General features: G+C 42.0%; 1 protein-coding gene across 8 annotated transcripts; it reads right to left on the bottom strand.

The window, feature by feature from the left end:
• Positions 1 to 1954: 1954 nt before the first annotated feature.
• LOC124342369 lies at positions 1955 to 17906 on the bottom strand. 8 transcript variants are annotated; one of them, XM_046795340.1, is made up of 34 exons: positions 17317 to 17906; positions 15812 to 15886; positions 15633 to 15740; positions 15418 to 15558; positions 15110 to 15292; positions 14865 to 15011; positions 14180 to 14494; positions 13023 to 13096; positions 12842 to 12950; positions 12640 to 12771; positions 12498 to 12571; positions 12321 to 12429; positions 12123 to 12254; positions 11872 to 12054; positions 11657 to 11788; positions 11383 to 11571; positions 11169 to 11309; positions 10780 to 11100; positions 10503 to 10688; positions 9619 to 9669; positions 8433 to 8810; positions 8075 to 8206; positions 7828 to 8010; positions 7625 to 7765; positions 7197 to 7526; positions 6940 to 7125; positions 6733 to 6861; positions 6483 to 6665; positions 4716 to 4856; positions 4537 to 4635; positions 4355 to 4429; positions 4123 to 4230; positions 3489 to 3629; positions 1955 to 3415 (listed from the first exon to the last, which is right to left on the bottom strand). In XM_046795340.1, exons 1-34 carry the CDS (start codon positions 17519 to 17521, stop codon positions 3063 to 3065), a joined length of 5586 nt encoding a protein of 1861 aa, XP_046651296.1. In that variant the 5' UTR covers positions 17522 to 17906; the 3' UTR covers positions 1955 to 3062. The 8 variants fall into 8 exon arrangements, with proteins under 8 accessions (XP_046651296.1, XP_046651297.1, XP_046651300.1 ...); XM_046795341.1 differs by having other exon boundaries at positions 4537 to 4632; XM_046795344.1 differs by lacking the exons at positions 4537 to 4635; positions 4716 to 4856 and adding an exon at positions 5894 to 6034.
• Positions 17907 to 18211: the final 305 nt, after the last annotated feature.

Raw genomic sequence — 18211 nt, 5'->3', positions numbered from 1 at the left:
CGATATAGATAACGAGGCTGTTAGAGTAGTCAAAACTAGTGGTACAAGGCGTTCCACATTCGAAGAATCGTGTATATACCGTCAAGTGGTAACACAATATAATAAATACCAAGCCTATGTACTAACTTGCGTAATAAATGGACTACTCAATGTCACATATATCTGTCCGTGAAATTAAAACAAAATTGTGCGCTTGCTTATTTTCATTAAGTTTAAAATCATCCGATTCAAGTGAGACTACGAAAATATTCTAAAATACTGTATGTATCATTTCAAAAATAACAAGATATTATTCCATAACTTTCCTACACTACAAATATACAATCTATTTTATCTTTTGATTTCTGGTAAATTTTTTAAAAAAGCTGATTTTAAAATGAATAAATCCTGAATATTAAGAAAGATGATTTTCACTTATACATTTTGCAATCGGCAACGCAATTTGGGCTTTTTAATTTATCAAAACGGCTCACACATACCAAAACTGAAATAACAAGTTTGTTTTGACATGTTTCCTTAACACAACGTTCGGGTCTGTTCTTTTGGTTATTTGGACACAGTTACCATATTAGGTGTTTCCCGACTCAACAGATTGTTTGGTTGCGCGCTTCTCCATTCTTGACGTGCACTTATTGCGCAAAATGTGGTCAAGCAACCTTGGTCATCCCTACTTTATCCACGAAGGCTAAAAAAAAATGTCAAAAGGGGATTTTTCGGATTTTTTCTTCAACACATTTGCATGATGAGGAAGTCTAAATATATAAGACGCAAAAATCGCTTCATTTGTGTGCACCACTAGTTTTTTTTTCTTTTTTTTTCAATTGACGAAATAACGAAAGTGGGGGCTTTCCAATCACTATATATACACACTGGATATAAAACGCAGATGGAACATTCAACTGGCAATTTCGAACCCGTTATTTACTCCAATTAATCAAGATTGATGCAATTTCTTACATTAGGGTGATAAAGGACTAATGAACAAGAGACTGCGCAGTAACATATCGTCATGTGCAAGTCACTGTCAAATAGAGTAACAAAGAACGGTACAGACTGATATTGATCGGAAAATGTCTCCAGTGAATACTCAAGTGAATTTATCTTTATTGCAGTGCGTTGTAGGAAACAAATGGTGGTTTTAAGAAGGTGAATAAATCAAAAATTTGTTTCCTATAGCGGCACTAAACGCTGACAACAACCTTTTAGCCACTTTTAGCGTTAGCGGCGTTACACTGATGGCACAACCAGTTAATGGAAAAATATTGTAACCTTTTAAACTTACCCGGACTAAAGAAAACAAACAAAATTTAGTGTGTTGCAACGTGCAAGAAGTGAAACGCAGTATATACTAACACTACATGTTCTCGCATTTTCATCGCTATACTTTCCCTCTGATCGCGTCGCAAAAGAGATTCTATTTAATTATGTCATCACATCGATTTGGTGACCCAGGATTTTGACGATCAAGTTGTGTCGGCAGCTTTCTTTCTTGTTGGCAACCGCAACAAGGTCAACCGAAAATAGACTTTCACTTTTTGCGAACTTTTAAAGTTGCAAGTCATCGTTCCTGATCAGCGCAACTCTTACATATTTGATAAAAATGTGCGCTTATATAAGTTCGATAACCTTAACATTTGAATTAAAGACTCATTTTTTGACACGATTATTTTTTTTTTTTCATTTTGTTGTTGAAAGTAGTGGTATTGCGACATGGCGCTCAACCTAGATTTAGCGATTTATATAACCATTAAAAAATCCCCACGCCTTTCAAACTAATAAAGACATTAGCTTGAAAACAAAAATACAGATAATTACAGGCACAATGAGACTTTCACTATCAGAACCCAACTCCGAGTGACATATCCTGCAACTAGGTAAACCGGTGCCAGAATTTTAGCTATAGACACTTGGGCAGCTCAAACGAAATCAAATCAAGCCGGATATACAAACTGGGTCAGTCGAGTGGACGTGTGACATTTCGTGTGTAATTGATCTCACCTGACTCACAGCAAAAAAAGGCACAACTTTATACTGGCAATGAATCGAGAGAAGATGAAGTATAGTTTAAAGATAATAAGATTGGGCTAGGAGAGAGACGGGCGCATAGAAGTTAAAGAGGACAATGATAAAACTCACAAAACTATTTGCCCCATCAAACACAAAAGGGAAGTGCGACAGGAGAGAGGAAGTATAGAAAAAGAGTTTGGAAACCAGAAAAAGAATCAATAATCAGGGCCAATCCATTTCATGTTAGTGTGCGACGCCAGTAAAAACGAAGAATCACGCGATGGCAGTATAAGGTCAAAAATGTTTGAGAGGGGGGAACAAAGAATCGTAAAAGTTAACACAAGAGTTTGTAGAATGCGTTTTTTTTTCTTTTCAAATTAGAAGAGGAAGCAGACAAAAACTTGTTATTGGCACTGCGGTAAAACGTGACTGTACAGCCCTGTTGTTATCTCTTTTTTTTTATTATTATTATTTTGTCGTGAATATTTTTAGATTCTTGTTCGGCATCTTTTCTGGTCTCAAATCCTTTTCGATAATGGATTTGAAAACTTTTGAAGCAGGAAGAAGCCAGTTCAAGTCAAAAGGAGACAAGAGAACAATTACCCTTACACAAATTATTAGTCACACTCTGCGTCGTGTTTTCCCCCAGTTCTCCTTGATCTGCCGTCAGCACAAGGCTAACACACAGTAGCAGCAGATTATCAACGAAGAAAAAAACAAAAATTGCGGCCAGAAAAAAAAGAACCCCCAAAAAAACATGAATACGTCAATGAGTTTGTCATTTATCTAGTAATATGAACAAAAAGTATTTGTTTCCATCTTTTTTCACTTCGTGAATTTCGCGGTGATATTTTGAATTCACGGGGATCAAATTTCAGTCGTTCTTTTTTTCAGGGGGCAAGTATGAGAGAGAGACGAAGGGATATATGGGACATGCGTATCGACTCTTTTCTCTTCGGGTAAATAATCCAACGCATCGACTTTGTGTTCCTGTTTTTTTAGAAGGGCAATTGAAATGGATTTAACGCACGCGGAGTTACGGGGCAGTGATTTGTTTAGGCAGTCTTTTGATGGGGTCCTTTGAAGCAGAAGAGAAGGAAAATGGTGTAGAAGACAAATCCCGATGTGATGCCGCCAAGGGCGTACATGAATAGATTGAGCTCTGGTTGCTTGAAGCGGTTCTTTTGAAGCCACTCGAGCACCTCCTCCTCGGCCATCAGATCGCCTCGGTAGATGGACGGGAAACGACGCCGGAAGTAGACCATGGCGGGGAACTTGGTGACGCCGTACTTGCGGGCGTAGCGGGTGTCGCGAATCTTGACGAAAGTGATGTCCAAGTTGTCCGTCTCGGCATCGATGTTCTCCAGCTCTTGCAGCACCTCCTGGCACTTTGGGCAATTGTTCTCATCTGTTGAAATCGGACTAATCTGATTAAAGAGTTCATCAAGCCAACGGATTGCTATTTTTATCAGATGACATACAAAAGTAGACGGAGACGAATTCATTTTCGTCCAGCAATTTATCCAGCATCTTACGGTTGACCTCTTCAATCTCGTCCTTAATCTCGAAAACGTCCTGTGAAGTTAGCCAACCCAGGACACGCTGCTCGTCCAGCAGATCACCTTGGGAAAGAGGAAATGGTTTTTTCGTGAAAAAAAAACTGGAACAACGGAGCGCGACATTTTGATTGCTTCACGTGTTATTCGACTTAGTGTGCACTTGTTATCGACATCATTCTCTCATAAATAATGGCATAAACTTCCTTTCATTCTTTCCGAAGTGGCCCGCCGGAATGGATGGATGACGGTGACAAGATAAAAATAATTTGACATTGAATGGTAATTCGCGTTTCGTATTATGTGATTCGGATGGCTAGTGGAGTGAGAGATAATGACGCAAAGAGACCATGAAAATGCAACGCTGGCGATCCCCACACAGTTTCGTTTGGAGGCAATTTCCTGAATGTCCGCTGCACGGTGGCTTGTTTTTAAGAGATATAAACAAGTAAAGGAGATATTGCGCCACTTTGTTAAAAACCCACCCCCGCTCAACTACATGTCGAATTGAAACGAGTATCTAAACTGAAATGGATCAAATGAAAAAGTGATGACCTACCGTCATAGATCATGGGTGTCCGCTTGCGGAAATAAACCAAGGCCGGGGTGTGGACAATTCCAAACTTCTTTGCCGTCTCCTCGTCGTTGATCTTGACGAAGTCAATACCTACATTAATCCGTGAAAAAAAAAAACAACAAAATACACCATGAGCACCGAAACCGCAAAATACTACAATGTACTCACGAATCAATTTACCATGCGATTAGTGTGGTTGATTTCCTTGACTTACCAAATTTATCTGCTTCGTCGTCAATGTTCTCCAATTCGGTCAAGACGGAATTGCATTCAGAACAATCATTGTCGTCTATAGAAAATATTTTTTTTTGTGTGTGCAAAATAATGTGTTGAAAAAAGAAACCGGTTACTCAAGCGAGTATGAAATAAGTCTTATAACAATCGGTTACAAACGACCTTCCTCATTCTTATACTTGGAACTTCTAGCCGCTAAGAGACCTAAGACTAAGCACGCGTTGTTTAAGGCACTGGAACAAGGGAAACATGAATGACCTGCTTAATATACGAGTGAGACGGAAACATGTTGTTGAGAGTTGTTATAGCGACTAGAGTGAGTCGGCACGCATAATACTTACAAAAGAAGACGGCTAGAAAAGGCGATTCGTCGAGGAGCCGTTCCAGCATGCGGCTGTTGACGGCCTCGATTTCGTCGGCCAGTTCTCGATTCTCGTCATCCGACAGCCACTCCAACACCGAATCCTCGTTCTTTAAGTCTCCTATTGTGTACATACATAAGTCCGGATTCTGTTAGGTTTTTGTTTTTAGACAAAAGACAGCACACAGTTTTTATATGTTCATTTAACGCCGGTCAATTTTAACTCGCCCGGACGTGAACGGAAAAAATGTCTGCTGATTTTGATTAGTTTTTTTTTTTTTTTTTTTTTGTTTACCATAAAACGAGCATAACACTTGACATGTTTTAATTGGCTGGTTATGTACAATTCAACACTGACGGACATTTTGGCGCGCCAGATTTTATTTTTATTTTGGAGGGTTGATTTCTCAATGATAAGAAATCATGAATTATTCATGAAATTCAGGTTTCGCAACAAAAAAATAACGAAGTGAAAGAAATGAAAAGGAAAAACAGTGAGAACTTGATTAGAAAGAAGCCAAAGACCTGTGATTATTCATGTGTTTGTTAGATGATGACTCATTTAAAAAATGAATTAAAATAAAAACGCTAGAAAAATAAACCCCGACGATTACTTGATTAGTTGACTTTGAGAAGTGGAGCAAAACGAAAACTAGAAAACTACCACTACACACGTAATTAAAAAGTTGTTTAAAAAAAAAGCTCACAGGACGGACAAATTAGGACGCAACAAATCAGTTCTAGATTAAAATCAAACGCCTTACCTTATGTCAGGGGGCGCCTCACAAGGATATTGTAACGACTTTTCTGTTTGTTTCTTCCTCGTCTAATTAAAGCCAGGTCTATTACCTAGTAGCCTAACGAAGCATACTATATTTACTAGTTGTGTAATTGTGTATATACTAAGGAAGCATTTTCAATTAAACTAAGTGGTTATTAGATCTAAAATCGCTAGGGGATGTTGCTATATAGTCAACTACTGTAATTTCTGTTTACATTTAGTTGAAGCCGGTAAAAAAAAAGAGTAGAGCGCGTTTCATTTGTTGCGGTTCAGTGCCATAATACAATTATATAAGGAGTCAAGTTCAACCGCTGTTGGAGTGAGATGTTGTTATATGAGAAACAAGACTGGAGATATGATAGGAAACTGGTACTTACAAAATAGGACAGCTAGAGAGTCGGAGCCTTCAATCAGCTGGTCTAGCATGTGGCCGTTGACTCGCTCGATTGCGTCGACCAGCTCCCGATTATCCTCGTCGGTCAGCCACTCATAAAGCAGTTTACCGCGTCGCAATTCGCCTACGCAGATCGACGACATGGGAAATAGTGGTTGGTCGGGGATATGTGGTAGATGAATAATAGAGGGGGAGATATCCGTGAGTTTCAGTGAGGGACCGATCCGGAAGCAATTCAGAATCGTGAGAGTCAATATTATACGGTGCCAGTCACATCACATGAGAGAACGATGCCGCCCGATTGTTTGGATAACGACACCATCTGAAGCTTTTCCTCGTGGGACATGTACGGTGTTGACATTCAGCAAGACAATTTCAGTTGTTTTTGTTGAATAAATCAAAATTTGCTAATTCAAATCTACTGGGTCATGCATTGCGTGTTCTAAAGAGAGAGTCGATGGCTTCTTTCACTTCCTTTCACTTGACTGAATTTGAGAAAACGTTTACCTCCCTTATCCTAATGTAATCACAATCCTTTCAAGAGAAAAAAAGACGAAAAGTTCCATTGTTACCGTCGTAGAGGAGTGGATTTCCATTGCGGAAGTAAACCAAAGCCGGGAAGGTCTTGATACCGTAGCGCTTAGCCAACTGCGGGTCCTGAATTTTCACCATTTGAATGCCGAATAGATCACATTCGTCATCAATGTTTTCCAGTTCCACGAGGACCTGGTCGCAGGCTTTGCAATTGGGCTTGTCTGGGAAAGTAAGTTAAGGTGAAACCATGACGCCATCGTACCAAGAATGTCGAGGTTGTTAACTTACAGAAATAAACGGCTAGATACTGGACGTTGACTAGGAGGCTTTCGAGCATGCTTCTGGTCACTGTTTCGATGCGGTCTTCCGTCTTTTGCTGGATGAGCCATTGAAGAACATCTTCCGAAGTTAATTCTCCTACGCGAAAAATACAAATGAATTATTTTTCGTTCGTTTGTCCAGTTTGTTTTTATAATGTTGACTGCCTGTATTTACCTTCGTAAATGCTGGGCACTTGGTTCTCGAAGTAAATCACCGCCGGAAATGTGTGCACTCCAAAGTTGGTGGCGATGTTAAGGTCTTGAGTCTTGATGAAACTGATACCATGGCGATCTGTGTCATCGTCGATATTCTCCAGTTCGTCCAAAATGACGGCACATTGCTCACATTCTTGCTTGCTATCTGGAAATGATCAATCAAATGTAAACTTTTAAGTAATGTTATAGTCGGTAAAGATGAGTTGGGATTATTACAAAAGTAAACGGCGACAAACTCCTGTTTGCGGATGACTTCCACCAAAGCTTCGTCTTCGTATTCCTCGATCATGTCGCTGGTCGGATCTTTCTGGATGAGAAGCCACTCCAAAAGGCGTTCTTCGTTCTTGAGGTCGCCGGCGTAAATGACGGGATCCAAATGACCGTGCCGGAAGAAGACGACCGCCGGCAAAGCGAAGACGCCCATTTGTCGGGCGAAATCCTTGTCGTCGATTTTCACGAAATCGATGCCGGCCGAATCGGCTTCGTCGTCAATGTGTTCCAGTTCTTCTAGCACCTTGTCGCATTGTTTGCAATCCACGTCGCTATCTGAATAATTTTTTAGAAATTTTAAACGGAGAAAAATTCGAAATATTTTTGGATAACATTTCGATTGTTTCCAATTAACTCGGAATTCACTGAATTACAGAAAAAGGCCGCCAAAAAGTCGGAGCGCTGAAGAATTCGGTGAAACATTTTTCGATTGACACGTTCGATGCGATCCATCGACTCCATATTTTCCGGATCGGTCAACCAGTCAAGAACTTCTTCTTCGTCCATTAGGTCTCCTAAGATTTTTGGTTTAATGGTTTAAATTTTTTGAACAATTGAATTTTTGCGTGATTCAAACCTTCGAAATGGAGGATCTTTCCGTGCCGGAAAAAGACTAGACCCGGAGTAGAACGATGGCCATATTTCTTCGACATGAGATAGTCGTCACACTTGACGAGCAAAGTTCCGTATTCTTGAACTTCCATGTCGATGAGTTCCAGACGACGCAAGACTCTTTCGCTTTCCTCTTCGCCGACGGAATCTAATGAAAAATTAAAACCGGTTAAAACTTTAAAAATTTTTTAAATATGTAATCATGTTCCTACAGAAGACAACGGCTAAATAGTCATAGTTTTCAACCATGCTCATCAGCGATTGGCGCGAAACGTTCTTCATGGTGTTGCCGTGATGCATCTCCAGAATCCAGTCGAGCACGTTGTCCTCTTCGAAGACTTCCTCTGTCATTGAACATTTGACCGTAAACGGCCCAATAAAAATGATTGAATTTTCAACACTACAGACTTAAACATTAAACAACACGGCGCCTCCAAATGTACAGTTTTATGCGTATGCTCTAGATGGAAACTTAATCATTAAGAGGCTAAATAAATAAAATTAAGAAGTATAGGAATATGGTGATGGATGGGAAATTTGATCTGATGCACATGTACTGTGTGTGAATACCTGCATCAGTGACAAACTCATCATCAGAAACGTAATCGTATGACTGAGCGTGCTGTGGCGATGGTGTACTAGCGGAGTGGTCGTGCTGGTCGGGATCGGGTTGGGATGGGTGCGGTGGTAAGTCGTCATTGTCATCGTCGTCATCGTCGTCGTCGTCGTTTTGGTCATCGTCGTCGAGGAAATCGTCGTTTTGCACGTAGTCATCGCAGTCGTAATCGTCTTCATCGCCGATGAAAGCCACCCCTTTGACTAGATTCTGCTTCGACTTCTTATTGGAAGATTTCACCGGGCAGCATTCGAATTTCCGCAGTTTTCCCGGCTGATTGGGGTCCTCCATTCCCACCGTTTGGCACCGCCTCCCTCCGGTTTGCTTGCGGCCTATGGACACATACAGACACACGCAGATGGAAGCAACCAAACGAATGCACAAATGTTCCAGATTTTGTAATTTTTTTTTTTGTCTTTTGACTTTTCTGTCGATTTTGCTTTTTGCTGTTTTTAATTTTCTCGATCATTTTTGTCTTCATTTTTTTGGTTTTTTCATTTGAGATTTTTTTATTTTCAAATTTTCTTCTGAAAGCACACATCTCTCTTGCGGTCTCCGTCGTTTGATTTATTTTACACCCGGGGGATGCGTCGATGTCAGAAAACGGGTGCGGCGTATAGTACAGTTAATCGAATTATACATATATACATAGTTAGTAGATTATGCCTTGAACGGAATTAAAAAATAACCCAAGAGATGAAGAAATTATGGCTCGATAGGTTCCAGACTCAAATCCAATAATCCACTTGTCGCGTTGTTTTGTGTTAAGATCCAGTGAAATCGGCGTTAGGTAACTTTGGGTTTCATCAGAAATAAAACTAATAACACAGACAATAAAGATAAAACAAGCAGCAAAATTGGCGTTTTAAAGTAGATACAGCGGATGCAGCGGACTACGATGACATGTAACATGTCACGGAAAAGCCAGACGAAAGCAAGGCAAATTAATTTCAAACCACGAAAAAAAAAACGAAACGAAACGGGGAGACGCGAAGAGAGATGAAGAGGACTTCACAAAGATCGACTGATTTCATAATTTCCTTTTCTAATAATTCTTTGCATAAATTTTTTCTTTTTTTTTTGTTTGCTTTATAAGTCGAAAGACATGGAATTGAAGTTGGATTGATTTGGACAACTTACTTTGACGGGAAATCAGCCAATCCAGAGCGTCGGCCTCCTCACTCGGATCACCTGTTGGGTGGAATTTAATTTGTTTGTTTTTCTTGTTTTGTTTTTGCTCTTGATTGTTTTTTTGTGTGTGAGCTATAAGTTACAAGAAGACGAAAGGGATTTGACGGCGGCCCCGTGAAATAAGCTTCGTAAAAAACAATCACTTGCTTCTTGTAATGGAAGGCGACAACCGACAAAAAAAGATTAGCCAAAAAGAAAAGCTTCAACATCGCAAGCGACGGAAAACCATAAAAATTAAATAGTAATGTAAGTATTATAGAACTTTTAGACATTGGTTCAGTCCCAGCCCCATAACCTTCAAAAAAACCAACCACGAAAACAAATAATTATGCAATGGGCACAATTGTTAATTAAGGTCAAAGTTGTTTCCGTATTTGTCGCGAGCGTGTCTAGTCATTTAATCGCTCAAAACATTTACTCGTCGGTGGAAAAAAATTTCGTTGCTCCAATCTCTCAGTGAATGAAAGTTTGGGATAGTATTATAGCACCGTTTCCATAAATTCGCAATCGTCCAAAACTATTCCGTATTGCGGTCGTTTGTTCTTTCTTGCTAGGATTTTTTGTTTTTGTTTCAAATGCAGGGAATTTTTTGTGTTCATTAAAAAATAATAATAATAAAAAAAAGAGAATATGTAAATAAAGAGAAATTGAAGAACGAAAAAGCAAGGGGGTGTTTTTGGATGCCGGGCAAACTACGTGGAATTGAATTTCCGGGGGGTTTTCGTAAATTAGATATATAAATATAGACTGCAGCTGAAAATCATTCTAGATCATGGCCACGTTAGGGAGGCGGGTGACGACTTTGGTTGGCCGTTGATTGCCGGCTTTTTTACCGTTGTATCTGACCGGCTGGCCATCCTCGAAGTAGACCAGTGCGGGCAGTGGGTCGATGCCGAGCCGGCTTGCCGTTTTCACTGCCGTTGATTTGACAAATTGGATTCCATGGCGCTCAGCGTCGTCGTCAATGTTCTCAAGACGGTTGAGTGCCACTTCACAGGATTTACCGCAGCCCTTGGGATCTAATTGAGGTATAAGATATAAATACATAAGTATGTTTTTATATATAGAAGCGAGCATTAAAACGAGTCGAAGGTAACGGGTCTAACGTACAAAAGTAAACGACGACATTGACATGATCGTGGAGCATTTTCTCCAAGGTGGCAACATCCACTTCCTCGATAACATCCACGTCCTGCTCTTTGGTGGTCGTGACCCAGCTCAGAACGCCTTCCTCATCCGTTAAATCTCCTTCGAAACGGATGGGCACCGAGCGCCGGAAGTATACCAAGGCGGGCAAAGTTGTGAGTTTGAATGCCGGCGCCACGCCAGGGTCGGAGATTTTCACGAAATCGACGTTAAGAGCGTCGCATTCATCGTCGATATTTTCCAATTCCTTCAGGATGGCCACTGCTTCTTTGTTTTTCTCTTCATCTAGAAATGAATAGGGAAATTTGGGTCATTTCTAAATATACGTTCTAAATGGCAACACAACTGATTACAAAAGAATGCGACGACGTGAGCTGATGAACCAATCAGTTTTTTGAGCATCTTCTCGTTGACTTCCTCGATTTGGTCCGCCAATTCCAAATTGCCTTGGTCGGTAAACCAGGCCAATACTTTCTTTTCATCACCAATTTCACCTGTTTCGTGAAAAATAAACACACGTACAAATATGAGACGGATTGTGTTTTAAATGTTTAATTTTCAGCTCACCTTTGTAGATCAGAGGATCTTGATTGCGGAAGAAAGCGAGAGTCGGGAAAGTTTTGATGCCGTAACGCTTGGCCAATTCAACCTCCTCAGTGGTGACGAGATGAATGCCATGCTCGTCGGCTTCGTCGTCAATTTCCTCCAACTGGTCGAGGATTGAATCGCATTTCTGTCCATCCTCACACGGCCCGCCTGTAGAGTAACGCAGATGGATAAAATAAATATAAATAAATGCATTGAAATTATTTGGGAAGTAAAATGCCAAAATGAAACTAACTAAAATAGACGACGACGTATTCGTTTGTTTTGATAATGGTCTCCAAGAGCTCGTCGGTCAACTCTTCAATGGTGTCGCTATTTTTCTGTTCAATGAGCCAGGTCAATACTTGCTCCTCCTCGCTCAAATTTCCTGATTTAAGAAAGATAATTTAATAGAAATAAATTCTGTTACAAGTTGCTAACATTATTGATGAAGCCCAAAATACACCTTACCTTCGTAGACGCTGGGAATCCTGTTCTCAAAGTAGACAAGTGCCGGTAATTCATCAAGTCCGTATTCTTTAGCCTCGTCGAGGTTGCTGATCTTGACAAAAGAAATTTCGTTGCTATCGCACTCGTCATCAATGTTCTCCAACTCCTTTAGGACGGCCAAATGATTGGGCTTAGTCTTGTCGTCTGTAATAGCATTAAACCATGAGAATTTGCATTTTGAATTATTTTTGTTTTAAGGAGAAAATACTAACAAAAGAAAGCAGCCAAACTCGGTGACTTTTCGATGAGCATGTCCAGCATCTCGTCGGTGACGTCTTCGATTTCGTCGCTCTCCACTTGGTGCGTTAGCCAGGCCAGCACACTTTCTTCGTTCTTCAGATCACCTAGATAAAATTCGATCGACGACTGATTAAAAATACTAATCAGATAATTATCCAAAATGATCTTACCGATAAATAGACTCGGGATGCTGTTCTCGAAGTAAACCAAACTAGGCAAGTGATCAATGCCATATTCTTTGGCTTCATCTGCATTATCAATCTTGACGAAAATAATACCCTAAACCCAATTGAGAAGATTTAAAAACCTGCAGGGATATAAATGAATAACATTTTTAAAATCCAAACCTTTTGATCACATTCATCGTCAATGTTTTCTAATTCGGCCAGAGTATCTACGCTGGCTTTTTCGTCTTTGTCGTCTATGTAATCGAATCAAAGTAAAATTAAATCACAGAGAAAACAAAAAAAAAATTATTTATTCTATTACAGAAGAGAACGGCCAGATGCTTGGATCTCTTGATCAACATGTCCAGCATCTCATCGGTGACATCCTCAATCTCGTCACTCTCTACCTGATGGACAAGCCACTCGAGGACCTGTTCTTCATTTTTCAAGTCACCTGTTAATGGAAAAATAACAACCATAAACATTATTAAAAGTTGAGATGTATTAGAAGTGCGAAGTGCTACCTTCGTAAATAGACGGAATGCCATTCTCAAAGTAAATGAGGCTGGGCACGTCATCGATTCCGTACTCTTTGGCCTCTTCTGGGTTGGCGATCTTGACGAAAGAAATACCCTGAGAAAATAAGATTCAAATGATGGAACGTCGTTTATATGACTCGATGGTAAAACATCCGGTTCGTTTCACCTTTTGGTCGCATTCGTCATCGATGTTCTCCAATTCGGCAACGACTGCAGATGATTGGCTATCTTCTTTATCATCTAGAAAATAATAAAAAAAAATCAAATAAAATGGAGTCCACAGCGAGGAGAAGTTATGACAACTTCAAACTGGCTACGCGCGCTATCTCCGCGATAACAACTTCGGTCTCTATGAACTTCCAGACCCGTCCAGACCAATGTCGGAATTCCAGGTCACGGTAATCTCGTTAGAACTTTGAATACTTCCGCTCTTAGTTTTGGTTTCCTCGAGCCTCAATGGAATTAGTACGTAAGGTATTTCAAGAAAAATGACAAAAGAAAAAAGACATTGGTCGCGTTGAACTTGCGGCTACGACGCTAGCATAATGCCGGTCTCTGGACAAACCACTTTGACACCTTTTTCCTTTAAGTTCCTGTATCTAGTTCCTACAGACTTATATTCGCACGGTTGAATCTATTAATACATGGAATAGTAGTGGCGGCATATGGCCCTCCCGGCGAATGGTATTCGCAGATCGGCTGAGCTGGTTTTTTAAAAACAAAAGCAAAGAAAACCAGAAGAAAATGTCGGACATTCTTCTACAGCCGATATCAATTTCTGTCTGAATTACACAAAGGAAAAGAGGCGCGTCCTAGTTTTTTTTGTTTTCTTTTATCAATTTTAGGAATCAGTCCGTAAACATATCAAAACAATTCACAGAAGAAACAAACGAGTTCAATCCGGATGAGCAAAAAAAAAAGGTAGCTCATATAGGAGTAGCAAAGTATTTTCTGGGAACGCAAACTCTCTCGTCGAATCGCGAACAAGAGAAAGAGAGAGAAAAAAAAGAGTAGCTATTTCTGTCGTAGTCTCTGACGTCCAGCTAGACGACGAGTCATTCTTAAAACCTTTTGGATAAAAACCATCGTCAGTTTGAGACGGGGCGGAAACTGCTGGCGGAACGATAAACGCAGACTGTAAATGTACAGCTAGGCTTCCTAGACCGTCTCGTCTCGAAGCCTATTAATCAATTACTGTGGCTCCTTGAAATAACTTTTCGTTCTGACGTATTGGGCGCTGGATAAACCGCTGGAAAATTGGGACCGACAGCCAGCAGCGCGGAGGATTTCAACCATTTGCTATCAAGATGGTGCCAGACTTACAGAAAAGGACGGCCAGATGGGACGATTTCTTGATGAGTTTATCGAGCATCTCATCGGTGATGTCTTCAATCGTGTCGGAGGCCAGTTGCTCAAACAGCCAGGCCAGCACCTCTTCCTCGTTGGCCAAATCGCCAAAGTAGAGGCTCGGGATTTTGTTCTCAAAGTAGACGAGCGTCGGCAGGCTGTCGACGCCGTACTCTCTGGCGACGTGGTCGTCGTCGATCTTGACGAAGGCGATTCCCTTCTGGTCGCACTCGTCGTCGATGTTCTCCAACTCGGCCAGGATGCGCTGCGACTCCTTGTCGTCGTGGTCGTCTGGTGAATTGCCGTCCGTGAGTCAGCAGTCCAGGGCCAGATCAGATATGAAAATCGCAACAAGATAGATACGGTGAATACATGTGTCATCAAAGTGTAGATTGGCGAGTGCTAGCAAACAGGAGGAGGCTGGTGACAGCACACGGACGAGTATATCGCAGCAGGACAACTGTCAAAACAAGTTTGTGACTCATGCTGTTGCTGCTGGAGTCGACTGTGCTGGGCGAACCAACGCCATCCGTTTGCATTTCGGTTGTGTTGAAGAGACATGCAAGAGTTTACAGTGCGTGGAACTAGATGCACCGTGTCGAGTTTGAAAGGAAAAGAAAAAGACCTAAGCGCTAGAACAGCATGAAAATAGAAAACTCACAGAAAAGGACGGCCAGGTGTTGAGCTGTGCTGGTCAGGGTTTCGAGGGTTTTGGCCGTTACGTCCTCGATCATGTCCTCGTCCTCGCTGGCAGTGTTCTTGTTCTGTACCAGCCATTCCAGCACGTCTTCCTCGCGCATCAGATCGCCTGTAAAATATTTGTACCGTGATTTAGTCAAACGGTATATTCCAAGCTGGACAGCAGGCCAAGCCTTTTGTGTGTGTGCCGTTTAAGTTGATTTTTACCTTCGTAAATGACGGGGATGCTGTTGCGGTAGTAGACCAAAGTGGGCATAGTGCTCAGGCTGTATTCTTCGGCCAGTTCCTCGTCTGCGATTTTGACGAAAGCGATGCCCAGCTGGTCGGCCTCGTCGTCAATGTTCTCCAATTCGCGGAGGACTTTTTCGCTCTTTTTGTCCTGCGGCCGATCTGGCAGCAAAAACATTGAGAGAAACAAAAAGTGACAAATGAAATCAACAGACAAACAAAAACAAGTTGAGGTTATTTGGCCCGCAGTTGCACTCAGTGTACATAACTATGTATAGGTTATTTACAGAATAGAACGGCGACGTAGTCCGTATCGTGAACGATCTTCTCCAGGATTTTGGCGTTGACTTCTTCGATCTGATCGGGCAAATCCATGGCTTCTAGACTGGTCAAGAATTCCAAAACTTGCTCCTCATCCAAAAGGTCGCCTATAGTTCACGAGAATTCGTTGGTTTACGTCAATTTATATATCGTCTCTGTTCGATTGATTTTCACTACATACCTTCGTAAGCGATGGGTTCCTTATTGCGGAAATAAGTCAGGGCCGGATATGTTTTCACATTGTACTGCTTAGAGAGCTTCTTGTCGTTGATTTTGACAAAATGGACTCCTGCGTGTGTGTGTGTGTGTGCGTGTTATTCGTTAAAAATCAATCAACAATTTAAATGATTGCAAACTCACCAAAGTGGTCCGTCTCGTCGTCAATGTTCTCCAATTCGCGCAAGACCTTGTCGCACTGCCGGCAGTTGCGTCCATCTGCGTGTGACACAAAAAACGGAGCCAGCAATCAATCTCAATTAAAGTAAATCTGAATACATTGGCGGAGATAGTTTTGAATCTTTTGGGGTTTGAGGATAAGCGAAGGCGATTGTTTCTTATATAATTTCTTTCCGTCATCTTCACCTCGTTTCGTACGTACACGACAAAACGAGGCGATGCGCACGGAATGGATTACAGAGTGTACACGGATGTCGAGTGGGATGGGGGGGAAGAAAAAATGGGAGTGAGTTGGGTGGGCGTAGGGCGGTGGAGGTTTTTTGGGAATCGGTTTCTCCGAGAATAGAAGCGATATTTTTAAAAGTTCCTTGCGCTGCGCCCGGCACACTCTCAGCATTTCCCTCCTGTTTGGGGGTTCTTTTCTTTTTCGGCGCGTCTACCTCAAAATCCCGAATCTCATCGTGGGAGGCACTGTGACGTAATCGACATTCGTCCATTTTTTTGTGTGTGTCTAACGTGACCTCACGGACTCTTTTTTTTTCCAAAAGAGATTTAACCTCCTTGGGGGGCACTTGCCTCCAAAGGCAAACGAGGTTAAACGACGACGATGGATACGGAAAAATCTCTTTTTAACAAGCCAGGCTGTCGTTGGATGGGCGGTGTATAGAACTTTTTCTACTGTTTATCCGTTTGTCATCGTCAACTTGTTATAAACATCGCAACTTACTGCAACATGTGGGCTCGAGCAAAACAACAACAAGCCGCCCATTCGGAGGCCAGCCGACGTCAAGTTCCGCCTGTATGTACAGCGTTCCTGGATCCTTTTTTTGCTCAGGTGCGTGGCCGACGAATTATAATACTGCCAACAATCTTCCGCATAGTTTCGCCGTCTCCGCACAAAGTTATTCGGTGGCGCAAGAGAGTAGTATGTGCGTTTGGGAACATGCGAGACGACAAAAAGGAAATCTGTCGGGCCATTTTGGGGTTTCTCGAGTGCTGGGTGGCGCAAAAGCCGCCAATGCGCCGCTCTGCTCTCTTGAGCGTTGGATAAAGTCTGCTGGAGAACTTTACACTCAAAACAGGGAGTGTGTATGTATACTAGACTATAGCAAATGGTCAAACCCCCCCGCCGTATGTACGTCAGAGGGAAGTAGGCAACCGAACTTATCGGGGTATATAGGTGGTAGCGGAGAGAGAGCGGGAGAGAGTAAGAATAGCGTCCGCCACATAGTGTACGGAGCCGCGCGCAACCTAAAAATACATCCGGAATATCCTCTTTTCCCTTTTCATCAGAGGAAAGACGAGAGAGAGAGAGAGAGAAAATAAAATAAAGATGCAGACGCGATTATGGAGATTCCTCATGGCCTATATACCGCTGCTGCAGATGAGGCATAGAGGCAATTAGAAAATATTCTGGAACATTTCAAAGACGACGGGGGAATATAATCATTTGATGGACAGACACTTACACCAATAGACGGCCACATAGTCTTTCTCGTCCAGTAGCCTTTCCAGTTGTTTGGCATTGACATCCTCGATGACGGCCTCGACTTTCTCGTCGTCATCGGCAGCGACCGGTTTGACGGCTGCTTTCTTCTTATCGGCGGCCGATGAGACTCGATGGGCGGCCGCCACTAAACACACGCACACTAACCAACACCACGTCACTTTCATTTCGTTCCGCTTGTTTCCTGGACGCTTATTTTACCGGGGGAGTGATTGTGCGATCGACGAGACTTGTCTTCCAGAGCTAATTGCACCCACACATCGGTGACGCACAACACTTGACTAAAAGATTCAAAAATCGGAAATCTTAAAATCTTCTCCTTCCTGTTCTACTCCGGCTAGAGTCAACAGGGGTGGGAAAAGAGGGATGATGTGTATAATAGTCCTTTGCTGGCGGCCGATATGGACGGACACGGTAAGTCAAACAGAGGGGAAATAAAGGAGGAAAAAAAAGGGAAAAAGAATTAAACTGAAGTAGAGCAAGAAGAAGAGTCGGTGAGTTCAACTGCGGCCGCTAGCCAGACTCACTAGACTGACGAGATTGCGGCAATCCGAGCGCTCGACGTCTCCGAGTTCTGCACGGCAATTTCTTACCGTGTTTTATTCTTCTAAAAAAAATCTCTCAATGTGTGGCGGGTAGCGCCATCTTGAGGCAAGACTATCGGGTGCATTCCAAGGACCAACGGCGGCTCTGCGGAGATTTATTTATCGGGGAAAGGCGGAAACGAAAAAATAGCAGACCCAAAAACACCCACTCGACACGGCGTGCGACGAACGGGAGGATCCGAAAGGCGCCGAGATGCAACGGACCGCCGACCTTCCGGGTTGTATATGGTCGCCATTCGTTAAAAAAAAGGG

The sequence above is a fragment of the Daphnia pulicaria genome, chromosome 6, assembly GCF_021234035.1.
Source record: "Daphnia pulicaria isolate SC F1-1A chromosome 6, SC_F0-13Bv2, whole genome shotgun sequence".
NCBI classification, from domain to species: Eukaryota; Metazoa; Arthropoda; class Branchiopoda; order Diplostraca; family Daphniidae; genus Daphnia; species Daphnia pulicaria.
The sequence above is the reverse complement of the archived record's forward strand: the minus strand, read 5'-3'. Positions and strand labels throughout refer to the sequence as shown.

Excerpts from the sequence above, each read along its gene's own strand:
- LOC124342369 (XM_046795340.1), bottom strand. The coding sequence starts at position 17,521 with ATGAAAGTGACGTGGTGTTGGTTAGTGTGCGTGTGTTTAGTGGCGGCC. Across the intron at positions 12,255-12,320 it reads CATCCCGAGTCTATTTATCG|GTGATCTGAAGAACGAAGAA; the intron begins GTAAGATCATTT and ends AATTTTATCTAG. Across the intron at positions 8,207-8,432 it reads TGAGTTTGTCACTGATGCAG|AGGAAGTCTTCGAAGAGGAC; the intron begins GTATTCACACAC and ends GTTCAATGACAG.